Raw genomic sequence first — 11,873 nt, forward strand, 5'->3', positions numbered from 1 at the left:
GGCCATGATTGGCTAGTGGGAGATGGCCCAGTCAGATCCACTTCCCAAGACTGATAGCAGCAAAGACGCTATCGAGGAGAAGGATGGATGCTTGGGCAGGATCTCAGTTCTTGAGCGAGTATCTAGTAGGCATAGGGTGATTTCGAGCTTCGGAATCAGTCACTCTGGGGTAGAGGAAGTCAACATGATGTCTCCATACTGGGAGGCAGTGGAGATGATGCGTTGAGCTGAGGGGCTTGGTTACAAACACTAGATGAGCACGCTGCTTCTAGAGATCGACTTAAGCAGATCTTTGGACCTCGAGTTTATCCTGGTGGTTCCAAGAATATGGCAAAACGAATAAGTCACCAGAGGCTCTTGTATGGAATGGGCAAACACCACGCCACGACAACATTCAGACGCGTAAAACTGATTCCATTGGCCCCATAAATAACGTGTACTTATCATCCGCGGGTCTTTGAGTTCTCCACATCCCATCCATTGACATACAGACTATCATCATTCCGTCCTCACTTCTCCTTGGGCGGTGTCGCACTCTCCTTGTCCTTCTCCCCATGCCTCTCACCGCCCCAGAATTTCTTATCAACCTTATCCCCCGGCGCAACATTACCGCGATCATGCTTCTTATCAAAGTCCTTATTATGTTCCTCAACCTCCTTCTTCTGCTCTTCCGTCAACTCATCAGTCTGGTTCCCTGGGATACTCTGGTTCGACACTTTAGGCTGGGGAGGTGCGTTCTTAGACGTAGCGTCGAGGGGTTCGCCGCCGCCTGTACGTCCCTTGGCTTCGCTCTCTGCGAGGCCGTCAATAAAACTCCCGTTGCTGTCTTTGGCTTTGTCTTGATACAAATTGCGGGCGGCGTGGAAGGGACGGATGGGGATGGGCGGGGCGATACGGGTGGTTGGGCGGAGAGTGGTTAGGAAGCGCATTTTGTAAATTGATTAATAGGTCAATTTTTTTGAGAGATATCTTATTGTGTTTGTGTTGATGGTTTGTTTATTGCGAGTTGAGCTTGGGAGCTTGCGGTGAGGTGAAGTCAAGCTCCTCTACGATATGGTGACGTCAAGAAGAATGACATCACAACGCATACTTGAGAAACGAAAATCACAAGCCGCTTTGAGCCGAGACAAAGAATGGCGACATTTCAATTGTGACACAAGGTCAATTGGTGGTATCATCCTAAAGAGGTTCAAGTGTATTGTTTGACGTTGCATCAACGCCGTGGTTCATTCAAGCTCCACAAGCCCACATCCCCGGATTTTCGTACCGTGACCTTGAGACCAAGAAAGAGAGGGAAGAGATTCCTACCATGACAATCCGCAGACCAAAAGGCCAAAAACGATTTCTAAACAATTTTTTCTGCGATTTTCGATTGCGATTTTCGATATTGCTAGAAAGCAGTACAATTATCCAACTCCAGAGATGATGTTGCAATCAAGAGATTCCTGAGGATGGCCGGATTTACGTGTCATGAGTATTACCCTGAAGCTGTCCCAATACTCAAGCTTTTTTTAATCTACTACACCAACTACTTTTAGGGGGTATAATCATGGGAAAATATACATCGCTATTTGGTAGGGAGGCTCTTAAGCAATTCTGTCAAGAAAGCAATGGAATAAGGTATCTCTAGACTCTACTATATAAAAAACTAACAAGGGACAAAATGTTGCATATCATACCAAACTCCTAAGCAAACCACTCAGATCAAAATTTAGGCCCAAAACTCCCTCTATCGAACAGCAACCCAAAGTCAACCTATCCATAACGCGGGGGCTCAGTATCATAATGCCCAACCTCTCTAGTCGGTTCGTACCGGGTATTCAACTCAACATCACTGTCGCTACGGTCGTCCAACAGCTGCTTTCCCTTCCGCCCCCGAATCTTGTTCTTGATGAACGAGAACAATCCAGGCATGTCCGAGTTAGGACCCGTCATGATCCTTCCTGGGTGAACAACATTGAACGCCAATAGCGCCAGAAACATAGGTGCTGCTTCAAGAATGTAGAAGTACACCTCATGTGTAACTAGAGCATTATCTTGACCCATTCCGCCAGAGAACTCAATGAGTCGGTAGATAATGCGCACAGAGATCATGGCAAGTGAGAAGTATAGCGTGCAGAGAAGCATGCCCCAGTCGGATGTGGCGAAAGCCTTGAGACCCTGATGCTGGCGCTCAATCGTGTGCATCTTCTTTTGGAAGAGGAAGCAGAGGACAACAAAGATGACAATGAAGAACTCTTGGAGACCAATACCACCCATGTAGATATGCACGGCTTTCATCTGCTCGTCAGGTGGTGATCCAGGCCCAGACATACTTCCGCCGATGAGCTGAACAATAAATGATAGGATATCCAGGCCAACGAAGATAGCAGCCAATGTAGCAGCAGGCATGCGGAGTAGGGACTGAGAGGGTATGAAGTAGTAGACCATTCGACCGAGAGTCATGTATGCGTACGCATTAACCCCTGCCATTGTTAGTAATGCGATGCCAGGGAATAGAATTGACATACAAATTGGCGCGAGAAGTATAAAGATGTTAAACGTCAAGAGCACTCCCGTGCTTTGCTGATGTTTCGTGCTTATCGCTCGGAAGGTGAAAGCCATTGTCTCCCAGATCCCCGCCATGATAATAACCCAACACCATGTCTATACCAGTCAGCTTCATCCTAACACAGCGCACAACAAAAGTAAAACATACGGACCTTTTTATACCGAGCAGCTTGCCAAATGTGCACACCAGTCAATGCCGCGAAAAGTAAAGCGAACACTACAGCAGCTGCAAAGCTGGGATAGTAGTTCCAGTGGGCATTGCATGTTCCTGGGGGTAGATATCCGTTCTCATCGGGCTCGAGAGTTTGGACACATGTTGGGACGACAATTGAGATTGTTTTGGCAGGGATGGTCACGTATTTATCTGTTGTACCGCCAATAGTAGCGATGTTTTTCGTAGTGGTGAACCATCCCTCTGGCGCAGCTGTCTCTGTCGCTTCACGAGCTAAAAGGGTAACATCGTGGGATTGTGTTTGGGCAGGGATTGCAGATGCTAAAGCAGATCCCGAGAGGAGATAAAGAATAAGAGCTCCAAGATTAGAATGCATATTGAATGTTGATAGTGAGAATGATACAGATACATGATGAGATGGGATTTGGGGGCCTTATAAGTATATTTTCTGTTTCTATAATTGAGGTTGTTTGCAATGCCTCATTGAGTCCGACATGGTGAAATGCGAGTTGGATGGCATGCTCGCCAAAGAGTGCGCAGTCAAATGCGAGCTGGCCAATCGCGTAATTAGATTGGAAACGAAGGATCCATTGCTCAGCCTTAAGGGAAGGGATGCTAGACTAAAGGCGGTTAGCTCACAGGGGATATCTTGCAGAGTGGTAACAGATGAAGGCTAAACCTAATTCGAGAGGTCAAAATGCCTAAAATAGGATCTGAGATTGAAAATAATGCGACAGAGTATCATTGTAAGTGTTGACTGACATAAACCTACGGCGATTGTTTTAGGCTAAGAGTGAGGGTGCTAGAAGAACATCTCGCGGGTCTGGGGAGAATCTCAAATGTATGCGCTTCCGATGTCGCGACTTCGGGGAATCTGTTTATCCGGCGGGGCATGTCATGGTGGGGTGGTTCTTCTTCCTGCATGCCATCTCAATGATTTTCTCCAAACGACAACAACGCAACCACCGAGAACCGTCGTTTCGATCTTTAACATGGCCATCACGATCATTCTTGGCTCCCAATGGGGTATGTACGCGCTATTACAGCTTTGAAATGTTATGCGGACTCTGCTGGTTCAAGTTTCCGCTGGCAATGGCATTGATGTTCCTTGATGCGCTAATACTTCCTGCTCAACAGGAGATGAGGGCGTACGTGTTTCCAAGACGATTGGAAGACAACTGGGAGATGAAATACTGACATGCTCATGGTATAGAAAGGAAAGCTGACCGATATCCTTGCCCCGGAGGCTAAACTCTGCGCTCGCGCTGCTGTGAGTCATAACACAACCGACCGAGGCGATCAGTTATTAAATGAAGATTAGGGAGGTCATAATGCAGGACACTCTATCGTGTGAGTTGGACATGTTTCTTGGTGGAAACCGTTTCGTATAAATGGATAATTAACTCCAGCAGTGCCAATGGAGTTTCGTACAGGTAACAAACCGACGCTCGAGCTACGAGTTCTACGACGACTGATCGACTGCTAGCTTCCACTTGCTTCCTTCCGGACTCATCAACCCGAAATGGTACTATCAACCCATTGTCTGAAACGCAGCCAGCGACCGAGTCAATTGACATATAATAGCATGAACTTCATCGGCTCCGGAGTAGTGTTCAACGTGCCGCAATTCTTCAAGGAGCTACAAGATCTATCGGACAAGGGGCTTGAGGCGGTCCACGATAGAATTCGTGTGTCTGATCGAGTGCACATCGATCTACAGCTCCACATCGCAGCTGATGGACTTGAGGAACAGGAGCTCGGAGGTTGGTCACGGGTCTTGTGGCACATGCAACTGAACATGGCTAACACTGACTAGAGGGCAAGATTGGAACAACTGGACGCGGTTTGTTTGAGAAAATGTCGCATATGACTTGATATTGACCATTTCAGGTATCGGACCCTCGTATAGCTGCAAAGCTGCGGTATGACGGCACTTAAAACTAGTTTTGGAATGCTTGCTAAACCCCAATAGCGAAGTGGCATTAGACTGGCCGATGTCTTCAACCCCAAGCTGTTCGAGCAGAAGCTTCGACGTTTGGCCGACGGCTACCGAAAGCGCTATGGAGATCTCTTCAAATACGACGTCGAAGAGGAGCTTGCACAGTTTGAGCAGTACCGAGAGAAGCTGCGAAAATATTCTGTTGATGGAGTATCTTTCATGAAGTCAGCGCAGAAGAGCAACACTCCCATTCTGATCGAGGGAGCGAACGTGAGAATTTTGGTATGAGTTTGGTGATGCAGTGCTGATTTCGTCTATCCAGGCGCTCATGCTCGATCTTGACTATGGTTCTTATCCTGTGAGTTTCATGAACCCAACTCCGATACCGGGTCACAATAGCTGACGAAGTAGTACGTAACATCGTCCAACACTTCGCTCGCCGGTATTATCGGCGGACTCACCTTGGATCCCACCAAGATCACAGACATCATCGGAGTCGTCAAGGCTTACACGACAAGAGTGGGCTCGGGAGCCTTCAAGACCGAAGACTTGGGAGAGTGAGTAACTCGCTGTTGAGAAGTGCGATATGAGGCTGATTCATTGTAGGGTCGGAACCAAGCTCCAAGAAATTGGACGAGAATGGGTGAGACACTATCGACACTTTATTGAATCACTTAGTCTAACGTGTCAAGGGAACATCCACTGGCCGCAGACGCCGATGCGGATGGTAAGCAGGGCCGCGTTCATTTAGAGACTTGTTAACACTATGCAGGCTCGATTTGGTGGTTTTGAAGTATTCCAATGACATCAACAACTACACCGCTCTGAACTTGACCAAGGCAAGCACTTTCGGTTCATCAGTTGTTCGTCACAATACTAACCAAAGTCATTTAGCTCGATGTTCTCGACACCTTTGAGACAATCCGCGTCGCAACAGCCTACAAGATCGACGGCAAGGTAAGCCTTCCACGATTCCTTACTCTGTGGCGATGCACTAATGTTATTGCAGGAAATCGAGTCATACCCAGCTGATCTGGATATCTTGGATCAATGTGAGGTTGTGTACAAGGATTTCCCAGGATGGCAAACACCCACGACAAATGCCAAGTCCTTCGAGGAGCTGCCTAAAGAAGCGCGTGCATACGTCGAGGTACAGTGACCGCTGTTTTTAAAAATGACTTTTACTGATCAATTGTGTAGTTCATTGAGGAATACATCGGAGTCAAGGTATGGTGCCCCGATATGGGAGAAGACAATTTGCTAACGTACATCTCCTAGATCAAGTACATTGGCACCGGCCCCGACCGTGAGGCAATGATCAAGCGCGCTTAGACTATTCGAGATGTTAGAATGAGGGCCACTGTTGGCAGCAATGCATTGTTCTATCTAAAATCAGGGATCTATAATAATAGCCCTACAAACAGAGATTCGCTCACATCCAAAAAGTCAGCCCGCAATCCGAGACCAAGTCCTTGTTCTTAACGTAGTCCTTCCTATATATCACACCACCCTCGGGATGTGCCATGAGAAAATACACCGTCTCGGCGTTTTTATCCCACATAATCGACTCTGCCTCTGGCCCCTCTCTAAAGAAGAAACCTTTTACTCTGTTCTCATCGGGCGGTAGTCTTTGATCATAAAGATCACAATCACCAGATAGATCAATGTCGTGCTCAACCTCGATTATCCGCCGCGACACGTTGTATAACAGCGCTGCATCCCACAGTGCTTCTTGCTGACTTGACAACCGGCGCATGAGTGATAGGGCTTCGACCCGAAGAGACAGGTAGCGGCACTTCCATACTGTAAAATGAAGCATGGGATTGAATCCAACGTTGAACATGAACTTCCCTGGTGTCGTACGTTGAGCCTCGTGGTACTCTGCTGCTCTCCGAGCACAGTCCACGATCGCGATGAAGTCCTCCTTCATCCAATCGAACCCCATCTCTCCTCTCTCAAAACAATTCACAACCCAGGTCTTCATAAGCCTATATCTCGTAATCAGCGCCAACGTCGGCAAGTCCTCGCTATCCTCCCCAAAAGGCCGATTATCCCGAAATCTCTCAAACGCAACCCCCCAAGCCTCAAGATCCTGCTTCGCTTCCGCTTGTTCATTAAGAACCCACTCCTGCGGCGCTTCATCAACGACATGCAACCGAAACGCATTCCCATCGCGAACAAGCTTTATTATCCTTATACTCAGATGCTCCAAGGCGTGCTGCGCCTCGCTCATGGTGTAGAACACGGGGTTCTTCAGATCCGCGCTGTCATCGCCTTGGAGGAGGGGGAAGTCGGTGCCTACTTCGATGAAGAAGAGGGGACAGACGCTCATTTGCGCAAAGGTGTTTGCGAGGCGGGATTTGTGGCCTTCGGAGTTGAGGAGCTGTACGCCATGGCTAGCATGTGTGACCGCTGCTTCACGATTGCCGCGTAGAAACTCGATGCATATGAACATCATACACACTAACAAAACGGTATCAACACACGGTTTAGTATCGCGCGTGAGAATACTTATGGCTTTGTTATAGTGCATGATCGCAAACTCATCAGCCACACTCTCCCTTGTGGGTTCAAAGCTCTCAAAGAGTGAACTTATCGCCAACACGGCATGACGTGCCGCTGGTTCCGACTGCGCCATCTGAACAACGAAATACGTCCAGAAGGATCCATCGAATGGACCGGAGAGCACGGGAGCGACCACGTGATGAAAGAATGATAAGCTGCGGACTTCTTTTGTGTTGGCTATAGGTAGAGTCTGAGGTTTGATGCGCAGAAGAGAAGTCCATGAGAATGAGCCAGGTGGTGGAGCGATGTAGCCTGTGCATGTGCGCCCTGTTGTAAGGCAGCGTTTGCAGCGCGGCCAGGTCTCATCGCATTTCACTTTGCGGGCTCTAATTGAGAGTTAACTTATAGAACGTGTTTGGTGAGAGAGTTACGTACTTGCATGTTTTACAGCCCGTTCTTACTTTTTGTATCCCTGTGCGGGCCATTTATGATGATCTCGGGGAATTTAGATGAGGGAGGATGAGATGAAGGGGGATGTGATGATAAATATGCAGAGGACAAGGTGAGCGTTGGTGTTGAAGGATTGAGGCGTAGTCATTACGGTACCTAACTAACGGACTAACGGTGCGGGGATAATGCAGGGGTACTCTTTTCAGCTCACTCCAACCAATAGCAACCCCATGACTTCATCTACTCACAAGCTAAAGAACTATACATATTCCCATGCCCAGATAAATACCCCTTCCTAAAATCCTCCCCCTCATCTTCCCCACGCCTCGCAACCCTATCCTCAATAGCCCACGCGATCCTCTCCGCACCGACCTGCGCGCCGCCTAGATTCGGCGCCGCAGGGCCAAGACGCAGTGCAGCCAGTCTTCCCATCATGAAGAGCGGGACATCATCGTTCCACATGAGATCGTTGTTGATGCAGGGAAACCCACCGCGTCCTTCGATGGGGTGTTTCTCTAGAATTGTTTGTAGGTAGGGAAGCGAGGAGAAGTCTGTTTGGATGCCGGTTGCGAAGTACATGTAGTCCATGGCTGGCATGTCGATGGGTGGATTGGTCTGAACACTCCATGTGCCCTTCTCAGCGTCGAACTGGGCATCGGTGAGACTTGTCTCGGTGAAGAGTTCGAGTTTCTTTGAGAGAAGATGCTTCTTGAGTCGCTTGTGGAATACAGGCGTGATGCTTCCTCCACCTCTCGCCTCCTTGATCATCTCGATCCTCTCATCGTCTGAATCAGCGTAGTAAAACTGCGCTTGCTTTGCATTCTTAAACTTTCCCATCCATTCGAGTCCAACATCGAAATGCTTGATGCGCAGTGGTCCACGCATGACATGCCAGACCTTGGTGACGCCCTTCCGAATAGCAAGATCTGTTAATTGCGCAGATGTAAGACCACCGCCAACGATGAGAATATTCGTTGTTTTCTTCGCAGCGATTCGAGCTTTGACGATGGGGTCTGGGAACTCGGTGATGTGCATGCTGTGACACGTCTGGGGGAGCTGTCCGTCGGGCATGGAAGGGATGTGGGGGATCTTGGCAACGTTTGCTGGACCGACTGCCAGCACTACTGTGCGAGCATAGCGACGAGTTTTGTTGGTTGTCACGGTAAAGAGTTTCTCGCCGTCGATGGAAATGCCCTTTACTTCATCGTAGTCCAGATGCTGAAGGCTTTCTTTGCGGATCATGTTTGAGCTGAGATTATACCGCGCTGCTACCTTTTCGCAGTGATCGCAGAAGAGAGACGTTGAGGGGTTGTAGTAGTCATTGCGCTCTCTCACGTTGATGTCAACACGAGCTTCTTGTCTACACCTCGTCAGTTCAATAGCCCTCAGTGAAAAGGATAGGGGAAGGGGGGGCGGGGGTACCTGCGACCACAAGCTCGTTGTCCACTCTTCTTCCTCCCATGTTTACTAACCTCCTTACCCACACAATTCCTAATCTCAACAAGCTCATCCGCTCTGTCATTAGCATACGCATGCGCCAGCAGCGCATCCCGATCAAGCGGATCAACATGCCAGAGCATCGGACTCCTCAGATGCGAGATATCATACATCTTGAACAGCCTATTCCAGCGGCCCATCCAGGTGTCGCTATCTGCATCGAGAACCAACATTTTATACTGCGGTTTTGCAGCGTGCTTGGGCGGAGAGATTTTACCGCTGCGGACGTGCTTGAGGGGCATTTTGTTGCCGTACTTGGAGATCCAGTGGAAGCGACGGTGTTCTTCGTCGGTGAAGAGTGCGGCGGGGGTGTGTTCGTGGAGACGGGCTGAGATGGCGAGACCGCAGGGGCCGGCGCCTATGACGAGGACGTCGTAGATGTCTTCTTCTACTTGGATTGATGACATGGTGATTGTGATTGTGATGGCGGTTGAAGTGTAAGTCGTGGCAGGGGTCTGGGGAAGATGCTGGTTTATATGGTGACAGGTTCAGCCCTCTATTGTGAGCCCTCATGGAGTATCTCATGAGGATTGAGAACCCTTTTGGTCATTTTTGAAGCCATATTGTGTATAGTTTCGGTCATTTGTGGTGTTGAGGACGTACCCTGATGGACATTGCATCATGAGGACATCAAGGTCCATGGTCCACTAGTTCATCATGACCACTCCAGAAAGACCATGATAAGATACTCATGATGATTCATTTGGACGCCAAAAAACAAAGCCATGTTGAAGGGTTCACGAAGTCAACGACAGAAGAATGCTCACACGACTTGGCGCCATGGCAGACTTAGCATCAAATGACTTTGCAACAACTGGATATTCTCGCCATCTTTTACCGAATTAAAATGGGTTTGATCAAGAGTATGTCTATTGCTTCTATGTACTCATCAATTTATCGTTTCAGATCGCTTATGCTCATGCTCAACCTCATCCTATCCCATCATATGTGAGGGTATCTTGAACCATCTCACCCGCCAAGTCCACAACCAAGCCCATTCGCAATCTATGCCATAAGCCAAGCTCAGCCCAACACATATCTTACACCTATATCATACAAATCCCCTCCTCTCCCTTCTCCCCTACCTACTCTTTCTTTCACCTCCTAATGATTCCACTCCGAATCCAGCGCGTGTCCCAAAGGTCCACTCGCCGCATAATCCGTCGTCACAAACGCCCTATCCACAACCCCCAACCCCTCCGCACAATACTGCAGCGTCTCCGCGATATCATGCGATCTATTCAGCGGCGTCTTCTCATCCAGCAACACGTCAAACTCAACCCAGACGCCATCTCCAGCATGATACGCCGTGACGTTCTTGAATCCCGCTACCACGGGCGCGAAGCGATAGGCCAGGTAGATGAGCTTCTTGAGCGTGTGGTCGTCAGCTGCTTCGCCCGAGAGCCGGACCACGTTCTCGAAACATGTGTGTCCCCAGTCGTAGATGATGAAGAGTGAGAGTAACCCAGCGCCAACGGGGTCGAGCCACCATACGTTTGCGCGGTATCCGATCAGTGGAAAGAGGAGTGAGAGCGTGTTGAAGATGACGTCCGTTTTGCAGTCCTGCACAAGAGCTTGTACCTGACTTGACTTGATAGGTCGACATCCCAGACCAATAGCTCCCTTGAGGATAATCGTCGCGAGCAGAGACGCAATAGCAGCCCAGCTCAGAATCTCCGCCTCAGAGTGCTTCAGCAATCTCGAGAACGACTCTTGCAGAATCTGCAGAAACGAAATGACCATGATGATCGAAAACACCAGAATACCCAGTGGCTCCAACCGTCTCCGTCCAACGGGGAATCGTCGCTGCATCGCTTGCAAGCGCCACAGCACAAGTCTACTCGTCGACCACACGATGAGCGTACACAGTAAATCTAGCGCTGAGTCTACAAGCGACGCAACGAGCGATAGCGACCCCGTCGTGAACACAGCAAAAGCCTTTCCTGCTAAAAGAAGAATATTAGCTATCACGTTGATATTGATAGCCAAATTCGCCTTTCTCGCAGCTTTCCTCCTCTTCTCCTTCTCCTCCTCAGGCAACAACTCTCCGATCCTGCCCTCTACACGCTGAATCCCTCCACATCTCTCCTGATCACCATCATGGTCCGGATCAGGATTCATGCTCTCTAGTACATCATCCGCTATCGCCATCACCACGGCATCTACCTCGAGCCAATCATTAAGCCGCTCGTTCTGCTGCTCGTAAAAAGCACGGATCTTTTTATTCTTCATCGCCTTGAGCTCCTCTTCTGATTTTCTGTACTTCTCGAGTCCTTGACGATCGATGCCGTGGAGTAATGCGCGCTTGATCTCCCCGCGACGGGCGTCTTCGAGAGCTGTGCGCGCTGCATCTTGGAATTGCATTATTCGTGGTTTGGGACGGGATTTCTTGTTGGGGTCGTAGTATGAGTAGCGACCTGTTTCGAGATCGCGAGGGTGTTCATCGTGGTTTGTTTCTTCGCCGACGTGACGGCCGCGATGGCGAGCGCCTTCATTATTCCACTGACGTTTTCCCACCATTTTGAAGCTCACTGAAGGAAACTAAAGGCACGAAAGAAATGAATATAAAGGTACAGAAGGTGATGCAGAGACGGGAGCTGCTTTTTGTTTATTCCCGGGCTGAGAGCTACACCCCTGTCCAACGTGTAACACGATATGACGTAGGTGACGTAAAAATCCGGGGTTTCAAAAAAAGACACGCGAATGGGGACAGGTTCAGGAACGAGAGGGAGCTCCACTGAATCGGAGAAATAACAAGGA

The 11,873-nt window shown here is 49.0% G+C and overlaps 6 protein-coding genes across 6 annotated transcripts; 1 reads left to right on the top strand and 5 right to left on the bottom strand.

Annotated features, from left to right (window-relative positions):
- Positions 1-509: 509 nt before the first annotated feature.
- FMAN_02203 (uncharacterized protein) lies at positions 510-929 on the bottom strand (the record flags this gene model as incomplete). The annotated part of the gene is made up of 1 exon (XM_041835531.1): positions 510-929. The coding sequence occupies one exon, from the start codon at positions 927-929 to the stop codon at positions 510-512; it is 420 nt and encodes a 139-aa protein (XP_041685685.1).
- An 826-nt stretch (positions 930-1,755) lies between these two features.
- On the bottom strand, positions 1,756-3,098 carry FMAN_02204 (uncharacterized protein; the record flags this gene model as incomplete). The annotated part of the gene is made up of 3 exons (XM_041835532.1): positions 1,756-2,465; positions 2,511-2,646; positions 2,703-3,098. The coding sequence occupies 3 exons, from the start codon at positions 3,096-3,098 to the stop codon at positions 1,756-1,758; spliced, it is 1,242 nt and encodes a 413-aa protein (XP_041685686.1).
- A 616-nt stretch (positions 3,099-3,714) lies between these two features.
- On the top strand, positions 3,715-5,993 carry FMAN_02205 (putative adenylosuccinate synthase; the record flags this gene model as incomplete). The annotated part of the gene is made up of 19 exons (XM_041835533.1): positions 3,715-3,748; positions 3,860-3,870; positions 3,936-3,992; positions 4,044-4,072; positions 4,135-4,155; positions 4,209-4,247; positions 4,307-4,485; positions 4,539-4,565; positions 4,613-4,644; positions 4,695-4,931; positions 4,984-5,019; positions 5,073-5,218; positions 5,268-5,304; positions 5,354-5,388; positions 5,434-5,524; positions 5,556-5,618; positions 5,671-5,811; positions 5,862-5,888; positions 5,940-5,993. 19 exons carry the CDS (start codon positions 3,715-3,717, stop codon positions 5,991-5,993), a joined length of 1,296 nt encoding a protein of 431 aa, XP_041685687.1.
- Positions 5,994-6,093: 100 nt separating this feature from the next.
- Positions 6,094-7,651, bottom strand: FMAN_02206 (uncharacterized protein; the record flags this gene model as incomplete). Its single annotated transcript, XM_041835534.1, has 2 exons — positions 6,094-7,552; positions 7,602-7,651. The coding sequence occupies 2 exons, from the start codon at positions 7,649-7,651 to the stop codon at positions 6,094-6,096; spliced, it is 1,509 nt and encodes a 502-aa protein (XP_041685688.1).
- A 205-nt stretch (positions 7,652-7,856) lies between these two features.
- On the bottom strand, positions 7,857-9,520 carry FMAN_02207 (uncharacterized protein; the record flags this gene model as incomplete). The annotated part of the gene is made up of 2 exons (XM_041835535.1): positions 7,857-8,976; positions 9,039-9,520. The coding sequence occupies 2 exons, from the start codon at positions 9,518-9,520 to the stop codon at positions 7,857-7,859; spliced, it is 1,602 nt and encodes a 533-aa protein (XP_041685689.1).
- A 697-nt stretch (positions 9,521-10,217) lies between these two features.
- On the bottom strand, positions 10,218-11,633 carry FMAN_02208 (uncharacterized protein; the record flags this gene model as incomplete). The annotated part of the gene is made up of 1 exon (XM_041835536.1): positions 10,218-11,633. The coding sequence occupies one exon, from the start codon at positions 11,631-11,633 to the stop codon at positions 10,218-10,220; it is 1,416 nt and encodes a 471-aa protein (XP_041685690.1).
- Between the last annotated feature and the right edge of the window lie 240 nt (positions 11,634-11,873).

The sequence above is a fragment of the Fusarium mangiferae genome, assembly GCF_900044065.1.
Source record: "Fusarium mangiferae strain MRC7560 genome assembly, contig: FMAN_scaffold010, whole genome shotgun sequence".
In the NCBI taxonomy this organism is placed as follows: Eukaryota; Fungi; Ascomycota; class Sordariomycetes; order Hypocreales; family Nectriaceae; genus Fusarium; species Fusarium mangiferae.